The sequence below is a fragment of the Sabethes cyaneus genome, chromosome 1 (genome assembly GCF_943734655.1).
Source record: "Sabethes cyaneus chromosome 1, idSabCyanKW18_F2, whole genome shotgun sequence".
In the NCBI taxonomy this organism is placed as follows: Eukaryota; Metazoa; Arthropoda; class Insecta; order Diptera; family Culicidae; genus Sabethes; species Sabethes cyaneus.
Genome location: NC_071353.1, coordinates 169,353,651 through 169,376,633, shown reverse-complemented (window position 1 = coordinate 169,376,633; position 22,983 = coordinate 169,353,651). Strand labels below are relative to the sequence as shown.

The window sequence follows — 22,983 nt, the reverse complement described above, 5'->3', positions numbered from 1 at the left end:
GGAAGAGAGCTTCGACAAGTTTCACTGATTTTTCGTTAGATTTTTTTTACATTGGTATGGATGCTTATCACATTATAAATTTGTTCAAACAACCCGGGTTGAAATGAGATGAATTTTATCTATCAAATAAAAGCAAATGAACATCAAAAATTCCTCCGATTTTAACTCGGACAGAAAAAACAATATTTTCATCCTCACCTTATATGCTCTCATTGAGCAAAAAAAAAACTATCAATCTGTCAAATATGAAATGGTTCACATTCTGAACTGATTTTAACCACTCAAGGAGAAATAACCATCGAACTGTCAAATTTTAACCAAAAAGTTAAAAATTTCGCGAAATGGTTCACAGCCGGGGGGGTGACTTTTCTCATTCGCATATTAAGCTGTGTCACCTCAAGGTGAAATATCGCTACTTGATAAGATGCAAGTTCGATCCAAGCGCCATCTACATGTGAAACCTAACAATTAAATTCAGCTTGCGTGGTTTTAGAACTGGATGAACGCGAATTCGTCGTACGGTGCAGACTCTTGTGCCATGCTGGAATGGAGAATACCAGCCACTTTTGTGCGACAAACCGACCCGTACAGAAAACGTTGATTGGTTGAAACTTGAGACTATACAGAATCAGAAACTTTAACAAACCCAGCATGTAATTTCAATACAATACAGTAGAAAATTTGACAGTGATAGTGTTTCACTATGAACGAAAAACCCGCCTTGAGTTAGTTTTTTTTTCAATTAATTTCATTTTATTTTGTCTTCAGTAAAATTACATGTGTTTAACGTACGTACAGTATTACATATACAAAAGAAGGGGGATCGAGATGTTACTTTTTTTTGCCTTAATGTTGTCTGCTTCTGTATGTATGTGTGTATTGTGGTGTGTGTTTGGTTTTATCCTGTTTTTTTTTTTGTCGAATTGCGAATCGGTTTTTGTCGGTGTTGTTTCATCAATCAAAGTGAGAGTTGAGTGGTTGTTGTTGTTGTGAGCGTCAATCATCTTTGTCTTTTCTTAGCGTTTCGTTTTATTTGCTTCGTTTGTCTCAACACTGCTGCTGCTGCTGCTCTAAAAAGGTCGTCCGATTTGTTTTAGTTTTTATGCTGTTTGTTTGTTGGTTGGTTTGAATTATATGCAAGTTTTAGGTGTGTTTCATCAGTTTTCTGCTACCGATCACTAAATATTTTGTTTTACTTTTTTACTGGATTTTTTCCTACGGTACCACTGCCCCCCTTTCTCAGATAGAGAGAGGGAGTCGTCGTCGTCGTCGTCGATTTCCACCTTTCTTGTCTTTTTTTTTCAATAACATTCTTGTTCTTTGCCTGCGCGTTGCGTTGCATGCATGTGTGTCTGTGTTTTTTTCTTCTTCTGTTGTTTGTTGTCTGGTTTCTGCTTTTGTTTTAAATACTTGAATCAACGCGTGTGATTTTTGTTTCTGCTCAAAGTGTGCACACAAGAGCTCGCTCCACTATTAGTTTGCTTCGTGTCTCTTGCCGCCCGTTGTTGCATTCTCGTCCTGTTACTTTTTAATTTATCTGGCTGTTTATTTTTACTAAAACTTACTTGTTAATTATTTACCTTTTTACTTGTTTTTTTTTGTAATAATTTGTTTATAATGCGTGTTTTTCCTTTATTTATAGGTATATTTTTGTTCGCCCTTTCTTTTTTATTTCTTTTTTCCGACCAAACTCTGATTTCTATTCTCCAAATAAGATGGTTCTCTCCTTTCACGCACTTCGCAACCTATTTTATCCGGAGTGAGTCCGAGGAGAGCGCGCGGTTTTCTATTGGGTATGGATTTTTGTCTAGAATTTTTTTTTCTTATGCTTTGCCTGTCCACTCTTCTTTTCGTTAATATTTACATTGAGAGATAAGTGTGTCCGTGTTAGCTAACTTACGATCAAACTTGTATCTTATTCAATGCGTTTTTTTCTTCATTTCATTCTTTTTTGTGGCGGTTTTTTTACTTCCTCCTCAAATCATTCATGTTTTGTTCTCTCTTCTTATTTCCAGTGTTTCAGTAACCGCCTTTCTTTTCTTTAATAGTTTCAGCGAAAAGTTCTCTCACTTGCACTCTTACTGCTAAATAATTTCTTATTTTTGTAGGTATTTTATTGTTCGCGTTCACACTCAAACCACAATCTAGTAGGCGCGCGCGCGCAGCCAGCGAATTTTAACCACTCACTGATGCTGCGCGGCCTGCTGCTGCTTACGTTTTCTCGCGTTTTCATCACTTAACACTGATCAAGAGCACATGCATTCTTGTATAGATCGAACTTAGGACTACGTTAATCAGTAATAATAAAAATAAAGGAATTTCTATCAGTGAGAAAAAAAATAAATCGTCAGAAAATATATTTTAAGAGATTTCTCGCCTCAAGGAAAAAATAACTAATTTATAAACCACTGTTGTTTGTCTCTTTTTCGGTCGTCATCGTCGAAGAAATCGATCGCTTTAAATTGCGACTTTTCTCCTAACCTTTTTTTACCTTTTTTGCTTTGTTGTTTTATCATGATGATGATGATTTTTATCAGTTGTATCAGTTTATTTCAACTAACGAACTAATCTCTGTTTGGGGGGCGCTAATCTAAAAACATTACTTATGTTTTTTGTTTCTTTTTTCATTTGTTTGGAACCTGTTCTGATTTTTTGTTTTTTTGCTTTTGCTTCGGACACACCTTCACGCACACAATTCGCACGCACTCGTTACTGCTTGCTAGTGTAGTAATAGACATAACAAAATCAAAGTAATTAGATCCATCTGATTGATAGTAACAACGAAATTACACAATAATTTGGATGACGAAAGCTTTTACGAATTGGACAAGAGGGGGACAAAAATGTGCTTACCTTCTTAAGTAGCAAAACCCGGAAGAAGAAGGATTACTATCGAAATAATTGAGAAAAAACTGAATTGTTGGGCACAAGAATCACAGCGACAAGAGTGAAAAATTTGGACTAAATAGTGGAAACTTGTTTACCCACGTATCGTGTTGTCATGGAAATCAAGAAAAATCGACACGCGCCACACGCGTCAGTCAAGTTTGTGTGAAAAAAACGGATTGCTGCGATCAAACAAAAATCTTTGCCCCAAAAGAAAAAAAAAATTAAGAGATCCTTTTTTTTGCTCTGGGATTTTTCCTCTCATCCAAACACAATAGTTGTTTAGAGTTGGTTTTTTAGTTTGTTCTGTTCTACAAATAATGCATCGAAATTTGTGTTGTTATGAAAAAAGAAAAACAACATTCAAAGGAAAAGTGTGTGTGGGTTTGTGTCTTCTAATGTTACTACAATGTTCATTCCGTCCTAAAATAAGCAACAAAAAGCATGTCTGTGTGTTTGTGTGTGTGTGTGGGAAAAAGGGGGGATGACAGTTTTGTTTGCTTACATGTATGGTACCTAAAACCATACACGGTTTATGAATTAATCGGCTTAGTATGCTCTCTCTACTTCTCTACCTCATTTTTTTTCCTCTGCACTTAATATAATACAAATAAGCCCACACAACACACGTCATTCACTTCCGTTTATACTCTCTCTTGCTTTCCTGCTAATATCGCGCAGCACTTGCCGGGCCGGGCCATCAATCAAAAGCCCTGTGACAGGCAAGTCCGCGCGTACGTCGGGTGTCTAAAACTTTACGTTTTAGTAGTTGTTACTTTGCTCTCTCTCTCTCTTACTGTCTGTCTATCTTTCCTTTCTCTTTGCTTATAACATTATCAACCTTTCTCATTTTGTATTGAGAAATATTTCCTTAACTTTTTTTTCTGTCAATGTGTGCTTGTTTGTTTTGTTTTGTTTTGTTTGTTTGTCTCAGTGAACTACCAGTGGGGGGGCTCACCCGATTCGAATGCCTTTTCTAATTGATAGCTAGTTTTCACTGATTTTTTGATTTATCCAACTAAAAGAAAATACGTTATGCATTATTAAATTATTCCTTCAGAAAAAAAATTAAACCGGGGGTTGATTAGAGCTTCAATTGATTTCACCGTTTTCGAGAACTGCTTTCCGAAAAACCCGCGATCGCGGGTTGATGGTGAAAATACCACTTTTTTCGAATACAATTTACTCCGCTTTTGCCCCCGGGGGAACAACATTCAAGAAATGTTTGCCACCTTTTTTTTTTGTTTTGTTTTCTTGTTTCGCGTGGAAGGAATATTGTAGTTTTTTTTTTGTTTTACTTTCAAGAACAGCATCCGGAAATCCTACTCACAACACTACTACTGCTGTGAAGCGGCAAATGACGGAACGAGAGTGGATTCCCTCATTCACCGGAGGCTTCCTGGAGATTGTCCGCTAGACGGGATGTGTGTTGTTTGTTTTGTTTGGTTACATGTCTTAATTACAGCCACCACCGGGGCGGCGGGTGGGATAGAACTAGTCGCGCTCTGGCTCACCATCGTCGTCACAGTTGCTGCTGTTGTTGGGAGGTTTTTTCTTCTGCTGCTGTCGTCGATGGTTGATCAAGCTGGCGAGTAGAGCCGACTGTCCTGTTCCTCCTGCCACCAATGGTGGTTGTTGCTGATGTTGCTGCTGTTGTTGTTGCTGTTGCTGTTGTTGCTGCTGTTGCCGGTTGCTTAATATCATCGTAAGAAAATATTTATAATACAAATCGAAAGCTTGATTTTACTCGTCATCATCCTCATCACCGTCGCCATCGTCATCGTCGTCGTTGGCATGGTGGGCCGCCGCGGCTGCTGCTGCCGCTGCCGCCTGGGCGGCCAGTTGCTGCTGCACCTGGGCTTGCAGCTGAGCTGCCGCTACCTGCTGCACGTGCTGGGGCAGATTCTGGAGGCCGGTTTGCTGCAGTCCGCCGAGGTTAAGCGCCGTTCCGCCGCCACCCTGCTGCTCGTTTTTGCATTTTAGCTTGTATTCGGTCATTTCCTGTTGGAGTAGCGGAAAAAAGTAGACGAAAATTGTTAGATTTGAGATTGAGGTTATGGTTCAAACGGTCAAACAAGCCGATTTTTACGATAGTTTAATTGTTAAAGTCGTGATTGATTTTTGGTTTTCAACTATAAATCTCACCTAATGATGTCAAATGATAAGATAAAACACTAAGAACCACTTTCTTCAAATCTTCTTCAAATAAAATGTTGGAGACAACGAATGAAAACTGAACTGAAAAAGACCGGTCAGCGAACTAAAGTAAAACTTTTCAACATTGATGTAAAATTATGGTCCCTACGGTGGCTCTCTTAGCAACGTATAAATAACTAGGTTCGTTGCCGTGAAAAATGTCATAGCAACCATAGTAACGAGCAAACAACCTCTAATATGGTGTTCAATGGTGCCAAAAAATGAAGACTTTTTTAAACGAAAGCAACAAGCCAACTTACATGATAGGTAATTGCAATAACAACTACCTACAAGTTAAAGTAAAAAATTTAGATAAATTACCAACATATTTTCTGAAACGAAGGTAAAAAGTTTTTGCATAAAATCATGCTGATCCCCATCACTTTTGTAGTTGTTCTTTCCAAAAAAAATTCCCATCTTTCCTCAACTAGAATAAAAATTCGGCGTAACTGCAGTAAAGTTTGGGAACACTTCGGAGGAACGCTGCGAACACACCGATTCCGATTTGGCACACTTTTTCAAAACACAAGATACGTGCCCTGTTTTAGTTTTGACGTAGAACTATCTCTTACGGGAAGGTCCTAAGAGTGTAAAATTAAACTCTAAAAAGAGGAAAAATGGTCAGATTTTGAAAGCCTCCATTTTACTTCAATCTTCAATTCTGTAGTCATTCGAAAATTATCATATGAAGGAACATTCAGGCTTTTCGCTGAACAGTCGTCCTGGCCCTGTGTGTGGGGGCATGGAGGAGCGGTCTTCCATATCGCTTTATCCAAGACAAATACGACCATGTTTCGAGTCATTCTTCCGCTGCCAATACTACTGAGGATACCCTTCCAAAATCTGACTTCATCCGCTTATACCTACTATCAGAATGTTAGAGGACGTAGCACTAAAGTCGATGACTTTTGTGTCACAGCGACGTAGAAATTAACGTGGTGATTCTCACCGAGACCTGGTTCAATATAATGACCGATTTTGTTTACGGCAGTTGTTTGGAACGGAATATAATTGTTTACCGCAATGACCGCGATCTCATTAGCACGGGTAAAGCGATGAAAGTGCACTTATTGCTGTTTCTAAACAAATGCGTCTACATGCCCCCCTGCTCTTTATACTTTCAAAGTGCGTTGAGTGTAAAATCAAACAAACAATAGTACCGGTTAAATAACAAACGCATTGATCTGAATGGCTCATTCTTTGCGTAGTCTGTTCTGTGTTGTTGTAGTCTCATAATGTTCCAATGTCGGAGATGGCGTGGCTGTACATTGAGGTTTATTCTGGCGAGGATCCAAGGTGCATCGATTTCTCCCAGTAGAACCTTGCCAACGAAGGTCGTCCTTTGGATGTTTCGCAACTTTTCAAGGGTGTCCATTGCCAGCAGACGGCATAGTGCTTGGTAGGACGGTAGCTCATTTGGGTTTCGCCATGGAAGGAATCTCAAGGCGTGTTTTATGAACCGTGACTGGATCATTTCGATTTTAGCTGTTCAAACAATGGCTGCTGTTTCCAAGACTGATCGAACCAGGCTGAAGTACAAAGGCGCGCAAGCAGTACGGGTCACGGAACTCAGTTAAGACGCGAAGAATAAATCCGAGCTTTCTTCAAGATTTGGCAATGATGTGACTGTAATGCTCCCGGAAGTTCAGTTCAGAGTCTAGCATAACCCCAAGGTCACGTACTACGTTTATTCTATCAACGTGTCAGTTTCCTATCATGTTCGTCCATTGAATTGGGTGCTTTTTCCTTGTAAAAGTGACTACTGAGCATTTCGCTACGCTAATCACTAAGAAGTTGCGTTTGCACCAGTCGTGAAATTTGTCGATGACTCCTTGTAACAACTGACAGTCAGTGGAGGTTTTGATTACCCAGAAAATTTTAATATCGTCGGCATACAGTAGTTTGCAACCATCCGGTAAGCATTGGCATGCGTCGTTGAAAAATATGATAAATAGTCATGGCCCTAAATTACTGCCTTGTGGGACCCCTGAACGATTACGGAATTCTTCTGATTCTGTCGAGCCCAGTTTTACACACAGTCGACGATCAGTCAGGTCAGGTCTTGAACGGTCAAGTTTGGCTAGCAGGATTCGGTGATTAACTGCCTTTAGATCCGTATAAATTGCATCAACTTGAAGCCCCTGTTCCATGTACGTAAGACACAGCGATGAGAACTGTACGAGGTTGGTGACGGTAGATCTGCCAGGGAAAAATCCAGGGTGTTGCTCTGGTGAGATGTAGTGTTTTGCGACTCAAAAAAGTTCGTTGTTAATTAGTATCTCAAAAAGTTTTGAACCAGCGCATAGTGAGGTCACTCCACGATGATTTGATACGTCGCATTTATCACCTTTTTTCGTACCGGTAACATTGTCGGTTTCTTCCAACATTCTGGAAAACCTGCACGTAATAATGATAGATTTAGAATAGATCTTAAAGGCGCGCAGAGAGCGTCGGCGCACTTGCATATTTGACGGTTTTATTTTCTTGATGCCTGCTAGTATATCTGCATCATCAAACACACAGTTTCTCGTTGACATCATACCAATGGGAACATCTCTTAGCGCATCTAGAGAGCTGTTGAGTAGGCGTTACATCATCGAATACACTTCCAAAGCGTTTAGCGAACAGATAGCAAATTCCTTGGGTGGAGCATGAACTGTCGTCACCCAAAAACATGCTAGATGGCAGGCCATATCCTTTCCGCTTCTCGTTGACGAACGACCAAAAACGTTTCGGGTTGTTTTTCAGCGCATTGATAGTGTTCGCAATACATACCGACCATGTAGATTTCGGTTATACGATTTGTAACTAGAGCTTGCGATCCTAAAATTTTGTTTATTGACTGAGTTCCGGTGATTGGAGTATTGCCTTAGGGCTCTGGCACTCGATTTTGTTTCAGACGGCTAAGACGATTATTAGATCATGGAGGTGACAGCCGTGGGCGTCGGATTGGGATGAATCTCGGAAAAAGTTGCATAAGGGTGTCATTGCAGTGCTGTACTGCTTCGTTAACGTCCGATGGTTGGTACACTGGTGTAGGCACAGTTAGCAGCAGGACGAAGTCTTCCCTTACCTGGGAGAGAAGGGCCAAAAATGTAGGCACAGTTAGCAGCAGGACGAAGTCTTCCCTTACCTGGGAGAGAAGGGCCAAAATCTAGGCACAGGACAGTTCTTCAGGACAGCGACTTCAAGATTTCTTTTTCACAAAACCACGATTTTGTATTTTTTAGCAAATTAGGTAACAATCTTAGGTAATAACTAGTAATTTATTTTAACAATCTTAAGCAGAGCAAATTTACAACAATCTTATCTCAACGAGAGTGCTTGAAAAATTAGTGAAAATTTTCACAAATTTGCACGACAGTTCAGATCTCGCTCATCAAAATCGTGATCAAATTGAATTGAATTGTTTCGACCTAGCAGCAACATGTTTGGCGTCAGTGGTTCAGGCTCTTGAGGGTCATTGGATATATGCGTTAACGGTCTATTGTTAATTACATTCATTACCTCACACAAAGCTGTCCGTAAGACCAATTCCGTTGGATGTGTTTCCCGTAGCATTGCTCGAAGTGCAGTTTTCACAGTTCTCACTAACCGCTCCCAGCATCCTCCGAAATGCGGTGCTCCAGGGGGAATAAATTTCCATTCGACGCCCCTAACGCTTAATGAACTTTCAATTTGCGGCTGATCCAATGTTCTTACCAATTGTTTTAGTTCCTTATCTGCGCCGGTGAAATTAGTGCCATTGTCCGTCATAATGCACTGTGGTAAACCACGAATTGACATGAAGCAACGGATCGCCATTATACAGCTGTTAGTGTCTAGAGACGGTACGACTTCTAAGTGAATGGCCCTTGAAGTCATGCAGGTAAATAGTACTACCCATCTTTTTTCCAACCGGCGTCCAATTTTTATACACAAGGGACCGAAGTAATCAATTCCCGTACTGGTAAAAGGAAACACGAAGGGAGTTGTCCTTTCAGGAGGCAGGTTACCCATTTGCGGAACAGTCGGTTTTCCTCTTAACTCTAGACATTTGATGCAGGACTTTGCGTATTTCTTCACCTGCGAACGGATCTTCAGGATACGATGACGTTCTTTGATATTGTTAATCACGGTTTCTAGCCCTTGATGTGCATTGGCAATGTGGTACATTCGAATCAATAATGTTGAAAACTGATGGTTGTTAGGCAGGATTACAGGATTATTGACTTCAAAAGGTTTATCATCATTTTGTAAACGACCTCTCATGCGAATGATTCCGTTGTGCATAAACGGAGAGTAGGACTTCAAACGACTGCTACTCTTGACGTATCCAGTTTGGCTTAGACTCCGAAACTCTTCATTGAACACTTCCAGCTGTACTTTTCTATACCAAACATTTCTCGCCTCACTTATATCACGGACATCAATCGTCAAGCGCTGTGGTCGATTGTGTTTTGGCAACAGCAAAATCTTTTTCATTTTTAAAACGTACGCCGTAGTTCTAATCAATCTATTGAAATCAGAAAACCTTTCAATATCGGGTAAATCAATTATTTCTGTGTGGTAAACGGTATAACAAAATGAACCTAATGCATAGTCGACTATTTCTTCATGGAAATTCAGCAATTCAGCAGATGACATTTCTAGAGGAACACTAATCAACTGTCGAACATCTTCACTGCTTTGAAGAAACTCAGGACCTCTAATCCATTCATCCATATTGCCAAATTTAGACGATTTTGTTCCTAAGTCCGCCACGTTTAGATGCGACGGAATCCAGTGCTACAGCTCATTTCCATGTCCATTATCCTTGATCTTCATAACTCTCGAGCCAATATACGCCGTTAGTTTTTGCTTTGTGTTCAGCCAACTCAAGCAAATCTTAGAGTCTGTCCAAAAGTATATACCTGTTACTACCATTTTTAACTCATCTTGAACCACTTTCATCATTTGACTGGCCAGCACACATCCCTGAAGTTCTAGTCGGGGTACAGTTTGGGCTTTCAACGGGGCGACTCTAGACTTGGCGTATACCAATGCCACGTTCGATTCACCTTTCGTACGATAGACCATATAAATCGCACAGGCGAAAGCTTTGTCACTTGCATCACTAAATGCATGCAATTCAATACCTGAGACGTTGTCTTGTCTGGGGAAATAACACCTCAATAAACGGATCTCTTTCAGCTTCTCAGTTTCATTTAACCATTCCTTCCATTTTGTGACGAGACCATCAGGAATATCGTCGTCCCAGCCTGATTGCAAACGCCAAAGTTCTTGGAAAATAAGCTTCAGATGTATCAAGATTGGACTAAGTAGACCTAGTGGGTCAAAAATACTCATCATAAACCTTAGCAGTTGCTTCTTCGACGGTACTTGCTGACCGGTCCGAATCGTCTTGTCTAGTGCAGGGAAATTCAAAGGAAAGACGAATTGATCTGTCTGAAGATCCCACATGATACCTAATACTCGGGTGTAATTTTCTGCACGTTCGGCTATCAAAGCGGGTTCAAGAGATTTCAGCAGAGCCTCACAATTTGAGGAAAACTTGACAAGTTTAAACCCTCCCTGATCATGTACCTTGATGACGCGTTCGACCAGTTCGATGGCTTCTTCTTCTGTATCTGTGCAGTCAAAATAATCATCTACATAGTGCTGCTCTACCACCGCTCGTTCTACCCCTGGATATTGCTCTTCGAGTTCCTTAGCGTTGAAATTTTTTATAAACTGTGCCATTGACGGCGATGACATTGCACCGAATATCATTACCATCATTATATGTACACTTGGAGGAGCAGATCGGTCCATACCGCGCCAAAAGAATCGTTGAGATTCCTGATCCTCTCTACGAATAACAACCTGATGAAACATTTCTTTAATGTCGGCGACAAAGGCAACCTTCTTTCTTCTAGCACGCATCAAAATCGCAATCAATGGTGGGACGAAATCGGGCCCCTTCAGCAACAAGTCGTTCAGTGAGAATCCATGCGATTTCGCTTTAGCATCCATAACTAAACGAAATTTTTCACCGCTTACCACACTAAAATGTGGTAAATACCAAGTGTTGGCAGGTTCAGTTAGTTCCTCAGGTGATAGTTTTCTTGCATATCCCTTATCTACATAATCTTGAATTTTACTACAGTATTTTTCAGCGAATGCAGGATCAGCATCCATCTTCTTTTCAATTGTGCGCAGTCGATGCAACGCCTGAGGTTTACTATCCGGAAAAGTAAAATTGCTATATTTGTAAAGTTGCCCTACTTCGAAACGCTCTCCTACACGAGTAACCGTACGACTCAAAATATCTAACGAACGTTGATCTTCGTCCGATATTTTTGCAGAATGATCAGTAATACCAAAATCTTCAATTTTATACATACGCTTTACCAGGCTGGTCAGCTCAACATCATCGTCCTCAGCACACAGGAAAGCATGATGATGATCACCACAGATAGAAACGTTTGAGTCTATAACGCCGTGAATAGTCCACCCTAGATGGCAACGAGTCAACTGCAAGCCGTTCAACGAGTATTGGATTGTCTTCAGTGGAACTATTAGTCCAGCGTTATTTGAACCTATCAATATACAGGGACAAGCATTCTGTATCGCAGCGAGCTTGTCCTCGTCCAGCATTGGATATAACAGTTTCACCTTCTCTGCGTCAAACTTCATCGGAGGCAGGTCCATGCTTTGTACAGTTCGAACATTATTTACTTGGAACCATTTAGCCTGTGTAGACGGTCCGGAAATTCGGAATGATAATAGCATGGATTTTTCCTCTTGATGCGAAATTCCATTTGTCCAACGATAATTCACGGATGAAGTCGGTCCCCGCAAGCCAATTCTTTTGGCGACAGCAGCATCCATCATCGACAATGTAGAACCTTCATCAAAGAGAGCAAATACTTCTTCGACGCCTGCAGGACCCTCAATCCTGACTTTTCCTACGCGCAGCAATGTATTAACGTTTTTACCGTTCACATTATATACATTCGATTGACTGACTCGAACATCGTTACGCTTCGATCTCGATAGTTCATCGTCATGGACCAGGTCATGGTGGTTTTGGCTGCAAATTGAACATTTCTTATCCGATTTGCAGGTTCGTCTTGTATGGTCTGACCTCAAACAGATGTAACAGACCTTGCAAGAATTTGAAACAGACCGGCGTTGGGCTACTGACAATTTACGGAATTGATCACACTTATCCAGGCTAAAGTGCGTCTTAGCCGAGCACAGAGGACACTTCGATGTTGTGTCTACGACGCGGTTGTTAACATTCAGTACCATTTGCTTTGGTTTCGATGAGTAGTTCGGTCTTTTGGTTCCGAAGACAGGATCTAAACTGGCTAGTTGATTGTCCATTTCATCCTCCAACCAGCGAGAAAAAGTGTTGAACTCTATAACTTTTCCTTCCTTGATCATAGATGCCTTATGCCGAATCCACATCTGCTTACTGAAAGCAGGCAATTTTTCAGCCAGGTGAGAAATCAGCTCCGGATTCATCAAGTAATTATCAGCTTTAACGTTCCGCATTGCAGTTTTTGTTCCAATGACTGTGTTGTAGAAAACTCGAAAAGATTCAATATTTCCTTCCTTGACACATTCGAGGTTTCTAAGAGCTTCAAGTCTATTTGCCACCACCCATTCTGTGCGACCAAAATTCGACTTCAGCATCCGCATGATTTGTTCAACATTTTCATGCGACGAAAGCAACGATTCCACTGTCTTACGAGCTCGTCCTTGCAAAGATTTATTTAATCTCCTCAAATTGTCTCTATCTGACAGGTTAAACTCCTCTGTGGACATTCGGAACTCATTTTCAAAAATTGTCCATTCCATAATGTCGCCAGAAAACGAGGGCAAATCTTTGATATTTCGAGTCTGGAGAGCGCTGAAAGCTTGAGACAATAGTTGATTTACGCTAGGGTCTGAATTGGAAGCAATTTTTCCTTCTTCAGGCTCGTAACGCGGCAATCGCTCTGGTTGATAGGCTGGCTCAGATTCACTTAACCGTTTCGTAACACGCTTCGATGCGCTCGTGTATGCGCTCGACTTACTCGAGATACTTCCACCTCGACTTGAACCAGACTTTATATCGCTTATTTTCAGTTCACGTTCACGTTTCCTTTTCATATACTCCATCTTTTTCTGCTCCGTCTTCAGGGCCAGATCTCGCTTGATCTGCAGTTCAGCTAATTGGTTTTCAGCCAAAATCTTATCCCTTTCAATTGAAGCTCTCAGTTCCTCTTCCTCGATTTGTGCTTCCAACTCCAGAGTCCTGAGTTGGTTGCCAGCTTCGCCATCAATAGAAGAGCGACTTGCAATTGAACGCCTTGCAGCATAGGCAGCACCATTTGTTCGATGGGAACCAACCACTGATTGGCTCTCAGTCACATTCACATTTTGTGCAGGGACGACTTTTTCAGTGTTATGCGGTAGATCTTTACCTTGCGAATCCTTGTTGTTAACTGGAGTACGATACATGTTGGGTAGTTTTTCTGTACGGTTTAACGTGAAATTTTTAAATCGCTTCGGAACCGCTCCTTTGTTTTCTCTATTTGAACGGCGTAACTGGTTCCATATAAACGGTTAGTTGGCATTCGAAGGACCAAAAATGTAGGCACAGTTAGCAGCAGGACGAAGTCTTCCCTTACCTGGGAGAGAAGGGCCAAAAATGTAGGCACAGTTAGCAGCAGGACGAAGTCTTCCCTTACCTGGGAGAGAAGGGCCAACAATGTAGGCACAGTTAGCAGCAGGACGAAGTCTTCCCTTACCTGGGAGAGAAGGGCCAAAAATGTAGGCACAGTTAGCAGCAGGACGAAGTCTTCCCTTACCTGGGAGAGAAGGGCCAAAAATGTAGGCACAGTTAGCAGCAGGACGAAGTCTTCCCTTACCTGGGAGAGAAGGGCCAACAATGTAGGCACAGTTAGCAGCAGGACGAAGTCTTCCCTTACCTGGGAGAGAAGGGCCAAAAATGTAGGCACAGTTAGCAGCAGGACGAAGTCTTCCCTTACCTGGGAGAGAAGGGCCAAAATCTAGGCACAGGACAGTTCTTCAGGACAGCGACTTCAAGATTTCTTTTTCACAAAACCACGATTTTGTATTTTTTAGCAAATTAGGTAACAATCTTAGGTAATAACTAGTAATTTATTTTAACAATCTTAAGCAGAGCAAATTTACAACAATCTTATCTCAACGAGAGTGCTTGAAAAATTAGTGAAAATTTTCACACCCGATTGCTTTGATTTGTTATTTTCCAAATCAAGCGGTAACCAGGGTTACGGGGTTTGGCACGTTTGTATTATTCGTGTGTATAATGTTGGCAACAACTGGAGTCCAATCAACGGATGAGAGAGCCACTTTCAAATTTTCAAAGTCAACACGATTCGGCATTTGGTTCATACAGTTTCTCCTCAAATTGTGCATTTATCAGGTTATACTAAAGGTATGGACCGAGGAGAAACTACCTGCGGACTGGTTGGAAGGTCTCATATGCCCTGTTTACGAAAAAAAGGTCATCGACTTGAATGCAGCAATTACCGGGGCATAGAAAATTCTCTCCCGCGCCGGTTTCTCCGACTGAGACCATCGCAGGAAACCTTTGTTGGCGAATACCAGTGCATTTTTCGAGAGGAACGCTACACGAAGGACCAATGCTTAGCTTGCGATAAATTCTCTAATTCCGAGAACTCAACTTGCAGACCCACGATTTGTTAATAGACTTCAAAGCGGTGTACGCTTTAGTTAAACGAAATCAGCTGTGGCGGATCACGCTTGAACATGGTTTCGTAATAAAACTGATCAGGCTGATACGTGCCAGTCTTGACTTGATGGTTCCAAATCAAACGTCAGAATAGCAGGTGAGGGTGAGACAACGGAATCGTTTGTGGCGTTAGATGGTTAGAAGCAAGGTGACGGGGTTCGAATTTGCCATTCAACATTGCATTGGAAGGTGCTATTCAGAGGGCAGACGTGCAGAGAAGCGGTACATCAATATCATCGGTGTTAAGTTAACCGTAGAGCTGTGAAAGAGGCGTACACGCTGCGAAGATAGGACTTTCTTAAACTTTGCCAAAACGAAGTATATAGTGGCTGATAGAGAACATGGTAGACCGACGAGCTGTTGGTGTTTCTGGGCTTAAAACTATAAGATGGAGTTTGGTGCAGACGCATGAACCACGAAATTTACCGAGATGCGGATATTATGAGGCGAATAAGAGGGAAAAGTAAGCGGAAATCGTTGGTCTAGCGACATATAGGGAAGAAAATGAAGGCACTTTGAACTGAAAATGGAAAAGAGTTTACGATTTGAAGGCTGGAAAAGACCATATGACCATAATATAGACTGGCAGAACGAGTAAATTGACCCTGTCCAATCGATCTCTAATCAAAGAGCACGAGATGACACCAGAAGAAATGTAGACCGGCAAGAAGCCTAACCTGGCCATGTGCTTCGAGTCTTCGGATCGAAAGCCATGGCGCATGTTTCCAAACCGAAGCCCAAGAAGTGGAATGCAAAAACATACTCCTCACTGGCTTCGACGAAGAAACCAAGGCGTACCCTGTTTTGGAACATGAAATCTAAAAAAATTATCAAGAGCCGAGATGCCACTCTCGTCTGCGAGAGAGGAGAGCAATCGTCGTCAACAACAAACGCCATCGAAGCTGATAATAAACCGACAGAGAGATACGTTGTCCTGATGAGGATTATGACGACCCAACAAGTGACGTGACAACAATCCATGCGCTCCCCCGGCAAACAACTTTGTCGCAAAAGGATTTCTGCAGAAACATGACCTGGATTATGAAGCAACCTACGCCCCAGTGGCCAGGCTTGCAACTATAGAAATAGTGTTGGCGGTAGGTGTCCACGAAGGCTTCTTTTTCCTTTGAATGTTTCTTCGCTTTTGAAGAGTGTCCATTCCAAGAATCATACATTTTGTTTCGGTACCTCATTTGGATTACGTCAAGGAAGGAGTCTAAAGAAACTCGATTGGACTTTTTCGATTCTGTGGATCCAGATGCTGCCGAATGGACTCCAAACGATAGCTGCTGTTTTCAACCGACAAGATTATGAACTGAGCTGAAGTACAAGGAGCAGAATTACAGAAGAGCATTTCGCCACGCTGGTAATCATGAGATTGCGTTGGCACCAGTTGGTCGTAAAACTTGTCAATGACTTTTTGCAACTACTGACAGTCACTGGTGGTGGGAGCACTGATCGCCTAGAAGATTTTATAGAATATGTTAAACAACAATGGTCCTTAAATGCTGCCTTGTGGCACGATGCCTGAGAGTTTATGAAATTAATCTGACTCCGTTGATCGCAATTTGACGCAGAGCAGACAAGGTTTGATGGCACATCCAGACAATCGAGTTTGGTTAGTAAAATATGGTGATTGACTCTATCAAAAGCTGCTTTAAGGTCGATGTACATCGCGTCGACTTGAAGTCCTTAGTCCCATAAATCCATAACGAAGCTTAGGTTACAAACAACAGCGTTTTCCGGCCCGGATATCTACGATCATACTAGAGAATTGCGCAGCTACAGCATATTATTAACCTGTCGCTTTTACAGAAAACATTTCCTGTGTGATGGAAAAGATCCTATATCTTTCCTGTGTTCAAGTGTTGCGTAAAACATATCAACTGATCAACTCAGCCGATTTTCCTGGTCCCTGGATTAGCACAAATTTGCTGCAGTGCAGCTTATTTTGTGAACAACATATGGAAGGTGAAGCACAAGTTGATATGGAGTATAACGATTTCAAAGCAGCGTTCGATCGCGCTGACCACACCATACTCTGCTAGTCAAATTAAAGCATCTCGGTGCCTTCGCTGTTGCTTTCGTCCGCTGATGGAAACTACTACTGTTTTTTGGTGAAACTGGCAAACACTGAGTCTTGCGCTTTATTCTACCTGTTTGATTTTAATACTAGCTGTAAAACGTGTCGTTTCAAGTGTCGTTTACGTAAACGTAGATCATTTTAATTACTTTGTTCTTTCATGTTCTTTAATCAAAAATATAAATAAATAAATATGAAGGAACATTCAGGAAGATCGTCGCTGGGAAGACATCCTTACAAGCTACACATTTGATTTTACTACATCATTCGCCATTTCAAAGCAAGTTCTTCAAATAAGTACAGCATAAGCAAATGGCGGTTAAAACGCCTCTTTTGCAGATATTCTAACTTCTAAAGCGTCTACGGATGACAACTTACCGCCTCGTATCGCTGCTTGTCCTTCTCCGCCATCTGCTCGTACTTGGACTTGACTTCCGCGTCCATGTCGGACCACTTTCGGCCGAGCTCCTTGGCGATATCACCGACACCGTACTCCGGATTCAGGGCCTTCACCTTGTTCCGTTCATCGTGGCAGAACCAGAAGAATGCCGACCTAAAACAGAGGGACACAAAACGAAAAACGAAAACGTTACGTTAACACCGGTTCAGATTTCAGCAGTCCGTGGACTTTAAAAACAATACTCACAGTGACCGCTTGGGGGCATTCGGATCCTTGAATGCCTTTCGCTTCTTGCCACGGCCGACGACGGTACCCTTCGGTGGAACGTAGCTCTGCATTTCCAGCTCGTATCGCGCCTTGTCCTTTTCGGCCATCTCGTGGAAGCGCTGTTTCTCCTTATCCAGCATCGTCTGGTTGCAATAAAAAATAGTGGCATTAACATTCTAACGGAAGCGGGGTGCCCACGGCTGAGTAAAGCGGGTACGTTTACGTCGTCGTACGTAACTATGCTTGATTGAAAGGGTTAAAATTAAAATCTTGAGATTTTCTATCGTTTGATCCATAACCTTTACGACTCAAAAAGCAAGGAACAGTGTAAAGTACATAACGTTTACAACACTATTGACTATTGTGAAAAAGCTGTTAAAATTAATTACCCCCCCGTGGTCGGTCCGAGAGAGGGAACTAAGTTTTGCATAAATTCAACGATTAATCTGGCGACATTAGGACACAGATAAAGTGCTGCCTTCAATAGCTATCACTAGATTCATCAACCTTGCGTTCGCATTCGCAGCCATGTGAACTGAAATCTCAGTTCGGCGGAATTTGGCACGGCAAGGTAGCGGTGGAACACTATCAGCACCGACAGCAGGAGCCAGCAACGGTTAAAGCAAAACGTCGTCGTCGTCGTCGTCGACGACAGAATTCTGTGTGCACACACAGCAGTATATAATATAAATTTTGTCCCCTTGTCTACCCACCCAGCAGCAGCTCACCCCATTGGCAACGTTTTCCTCAAGCCAATGGACCGACCGGTAGTTCCCATCTGCCATCGGTGCCCACCGCCCTACCATACACCATCATCCACGAAACCGAAACGCTCTTTCATTTCCTTTTTCGGAAAAATCAATGAAAGCAGCAGCAGCAGCAGCAGCAGCCAGCCAGCAGCAGGCATTGGCTCTGGGCTCCGGCTGATTCGCGAGCTGAAACACCACGTTGCTTCCGATGGTTGGAGAACCGCTCTGAACGTTTCGCGTTCGTCGGTCGTGTTGTGATCTGTTGCAGCGCATCTTGGGCCCACACGCTGAGCTGAGGCTGCTGCTATTGTGGAAACTTGAATGACGACGGCGACGACGACCGACCGACCTTTGCGAAACAGGACGCACGGACGGTTGCCGCAGTGAAATGTGTAAGGGAAGGGAGAGTTGGAGGCTTCGTCGAGGAGGCAATCATGGAAAAATGGAACGTGCTAGCTAACAGCAGCGGCTGCAGGATAACTCCGAGCCGAGGAAAAGTGTGGAAACAACACTGGGTGGTGAGGTTAGATTTTGCGTTCGTACATAGATGTGTAGAGAAATAGCGAGGAGCGGGAGAGCTTTTCACTTCCTGGGTCGACCGGTGCCTTCGGCTGACGGTACGGTCGGTCGGTCGGTCGGTGGGATGAGTAATAGGATCGATGTGGGAAAAGCGTGTATGTTCAGGCCCCGGTGCTATGTACGATAGCAAAACGGGCTCTCAGCACAGTGTACCGCCCGCCCGTCCGCCCGCTCCCTCCAACGGGTTGGTTGTTGGTTGTACAAACATAACTATGGATATTTCTATATTCATATAACACCGTGCCTAGCAGCACTGGCACCTAGTAGGGAGATGACGACGACGACGTCAATTGGCGACGTACAGGACGACGCCGCCGAAGACGACCGTGGGGAAAAGAACGTTTGTTGGTTCACGTCGGTCGGTGCCGCTCTGCGGCCGAGCAAGCACAAGGATGCTGTCGAAACTTATCTTACTTTACTAACTACTGCAAGCAAGGCGCCGAAAGCTAGGGTTTACCAAAAATCGCAACATCAGTTGCCTGATTTGAAAGATTTTTAAAATTCCGCTGCTAAGTTGGAGAAAAAATGATTGGACGGAACATCCATTTTGAACAACTGGAACAACTTGACAGCTAGTACTTGCTATAAAAGAGACAGAAAAGTTTTGTTGTGCTATAAAACAGCAGCCCCGCCAACTAGATTAGTTTAAAACTTGGACGGGTAGGAACAAATTCGTACCGAATAAACAATTTATTTAATAGTTTTTTCTCGGAACTTTCAAAGTCTAATTTTTGATGTCGATGTCGAGTTTAATTACGTTTGGGAAAGGATTGCTAGACCCGTTAGATATTATTGTTTTCACAGACTTGTGTGTTAACAAGTAGAATCCCAGATAAATTTTCGGGTTCCGTTTAAGATTTTGATTAGATTTGGAAAAAATTTAGACTTATTTGCCGAGATTAATTAACTTGTATTTTGGATGTAAAAACAGAGGGGATAAATTCAAATTTTGGGCGTGAAAAAGTAGAGGTTTATTCAAATTTGGGACGTAAAAACAGAGGACGTTAATTCAAATTTCGGACGTAAAAAAGTGAACGTGAAAAAAAAGATTCTGGTGTACACTCAAGTCGCTTTTTACGCGAAGGATACGTCCCGCGTAAATCAAAATCGCGTAAATTTCGAAATTCGCGGAAAAAAACTGCGCAAATTCCGAAATTCGCGTAAAAAAAACGCGTAAATTCTGAAATTCACGTAAAAAAAACCGCGTAAATTCCGAAATTCGCGTAAAAAACCGCGTAAAAAAAACGCGTAAATTCTAAAATTCGCGTAAAGCGATTTCAGTGTACATCCTGTTCCCGCTGCTGCTTTACAAGAGGTTATGAGGCACCACTGGCGTCCCCAAGCGGGAGCACACTGCTGGCACGTGCCCCACCTTCTCTTCAAAATTCATTATATAACAAAATAATTTCTGTAACTCAGAGTACCCTAGAAGTGAGTTTTATTGAAAATGTAATAATAATTTTTGTTCTAAGATCTTTAAACTACCTAATATAGCGGGTGGCGGTAGTTTAGTTAGTAAAACACTCGGGTACCAACTGAGACGTGACCAAAGCGAGAACAACGAGGACAAGCTGGACAGAAAAGAAGAAAAACGGAACAAAAACGGGATAAAAATGGAGGAGAAAAAAGAAGAATATGAAAAGGAAAAAACGACAACCGAAGGCAAATGGAATAAAACGAAGAGCTCGTAAATAGGAAGGGAGGAAAAGCAGGACATATTGAGAGGAAGAATGGAACAGACGTAAACAAGAAAATAGACTGGACAAATGGGCCTGAAAGTGGAGGAAAACTAGAACAGAAAAGTGAAAAACAAGAGGAAAATCAGAACTGAAAATGGCGAAAATCGAGACCGTAAAAGAGAAAAGAAAGAAAGACAAAGCAGCCGGCAGAAAAAACGAAAAACAAGAGAAAAGAGAGAAAACGAAAGAAATAGAGGAAAGAGAGACAGGAAAAAAAACCGGACAGAAATGGCGAGAAAACGGGAAAGACAAAGAGGGAAAACTTGACACGCAAGGGAAAACGGAACAGAAAAGAAGAGAAACCGAAAGGGAAAAAGACGAATAGTGAAAACCATATGAAAGAAAACCAATAGAAGAAACGAGGAAAACGGGAAAAGCGAGATCAATGGAATATGAAAGGAGAAAACTGAAAGAGTTAGAAAAAGACGAAACCTGGAAATGAAAAAACGGAAAACGCGAAATGAAATTACAAAAAACAGAGACAAAAACAAGGCTTAAAATAAGACAAAATGGGAACAGGAAACGAAGAAAAACTTAATAATGAAACAGAAAACACGAGACAAAAAAAAGAAAAACGAACAAAAAAGAGAATAACCGGAAGGAAATACAAAAAGTGAAAGCAAAACGGGGAAAAAACGGTGCTGGAAAACAGGAAAAAAGGAACAGAAAAAAGGTAAAAAGTGTGAAAAAGTAAGATGAAATATGTTAAATCCTAGTTTCAAGTAAAATTTCAAGTCCTCTGGATTGGAGGTAACTCCAATATTTAGTCCAGTTTCATGTCCAATTTCTAGTCCAATTTCAACTTCGATTTTAAATCCAATTGCAGCCCCGAAGGTCAGAGATTTTCAACCTAATCGGTAGGTATTTTTGTGATGAGTAATCATAGTTTTGCCTCCTGATGCGATTACTGCAATTCACAGGCCAAAACATTCTTCGGAAAGGTCGAATGCCACATCTTTTGCTAGTGTCTGGGCACGCTCTAGTGGTTACGGGCGACATTACTTACGGAAGGAAGCATTCCACGAAATAAATCCGGGTTTTCCTGACCGGACAGGGATCTGAAAATTGAAAGTTTCGCGTGGAGAAATACCTGAAGCTGCTGTCGAGCAAGGACGCGCGCCGATAGCTGCGTCTGAGCTGGAAAAATTCAACCAAAATGAACAACAAATTATCCAACGAACAGGATAATTTATTTTATTCAAGATGACTTTTTGGACCTGATCCGGGAGATGAGTTCTGGTTAACGAAATCTGGACCAAGCTGAAGGACGTCTACGCAAAGAAATTAGTTTCCTCGCGAACTCTCGTCCGAAAGCTCACTCATTCGGCAACGGACAAGTCAACTGGTCCGAAGCTTCAAAAGGAAGGAGACCTTAGTCTCGTAGCTGTTTGTAACCTTGCCCGAATCCTGTTTATTGACCCGTTAGTAACGGCGTTGGAGAACCTCAACGAAGAGCAGTTAACCCCGAGTCTTTTGTGAACGTTTGGTGGCCGAAGAACTAAAGACCGGTTGGATGCTTGATACGGGCAAGGAGAAGCCTGCCGCATTTGCCGAATTCAAGCAGAACGCGAAAAAATTCACGGGGAAAGGGGCACCTGCGACACAGGTGCCACAAGAAGCGTCATTTTGCAAAGACCAAACCGTTTCATGACTGGTAAGGTAATGATAGGTAAGTGGTCCTGTTAGTTGATTTCAAAGCCGCGTGTGATAATGTAAACCGACAAAAGGGCTATGGAAAATTGGGTTGAAGAATAATACGTCTAAAACGAAATATACCCTAGCGGACAGGACCGAGCGCAACAGGGCCTCTGCTTAGGCAGTACCGTGATAATAGGCGAGGATGAGTTTGAAGTTGGACGGATAGGCTAGGTAGGACATCGAGTCCGGTAGGAACAAGACGAAGAGGGGCACAGTGATCGAGGTGGGAAGATCTGGAGGAGAGAGATCTGGGGAGCCCTGGGTGCCGCGGAACTGAAGGCCAGCTGCCATGGTCCAAATTGGATGGAGGAACGTAAGCTACGCAGGCCTTTTCATAAAACGTAAGGCCAACTAAGTAAGTAAGTAAGGCTAAACCTGCTGTTACCAACCAAAGAAATGTTACATTTAAGCTAGATTTCGGGACAAGTCATATCACTTGATGAAGGATGAGAAGTGTATTTTATATCACTGGATAAGCTCCAAAAAGCTCATTAGGAATTGGTCTGGCAGAGGACGACCAGTCAATGACGGTTTGACATCAAGAAACGATTTGCGGAGTCAATTTTCAGGGCCTGAAGATGACTATTAATGTGGCGTATTGTTCGTATTGGTTCTCCGTCTTGTTATGCATCAAA

The 22,983-nt window shown here is 42.1% G+C and overlaps 1 protein-coding gene across 8 annotated transcripts in view; it reads right to left on the bottom strand.

Annotated features, from left to right (window-relative positions):
- Positions 1 to 743: 743 nt before the first annotated feature.
- The window catches only part of LOC128732780 (high mobility group protein DSP1), a 77,201-nt gene continuing 54,961 nt past the window's right edge, over positions 744 to 22,983 (bottom strand). For all 8 annotated transcript variants that reach the window (XM_053826147.1, XM_053826146.1, XM_053826148.1 and 5 more), the window contains 3 exons: positions 17,563 to 17,726; positions 17,295 to 17,469; positions 744 to 4,887 (listed from right to left, as the gene is read on the bottom strand). In XM_053826147.1, the coding sequence (XP_053682122.1) occupies positions 4,630 to 4,887; positions 17,295 to 17,469; positions 17,563 to 17,726 (597 nt within the window). In that variant the 3' untranslated portion in view covers positions 744 to 4,629. The remainder of the gene's footprint in view (positions 4,888 to 17,294; positions 17,470 to 17,562; positions 17,727 to 22,983) is intronic.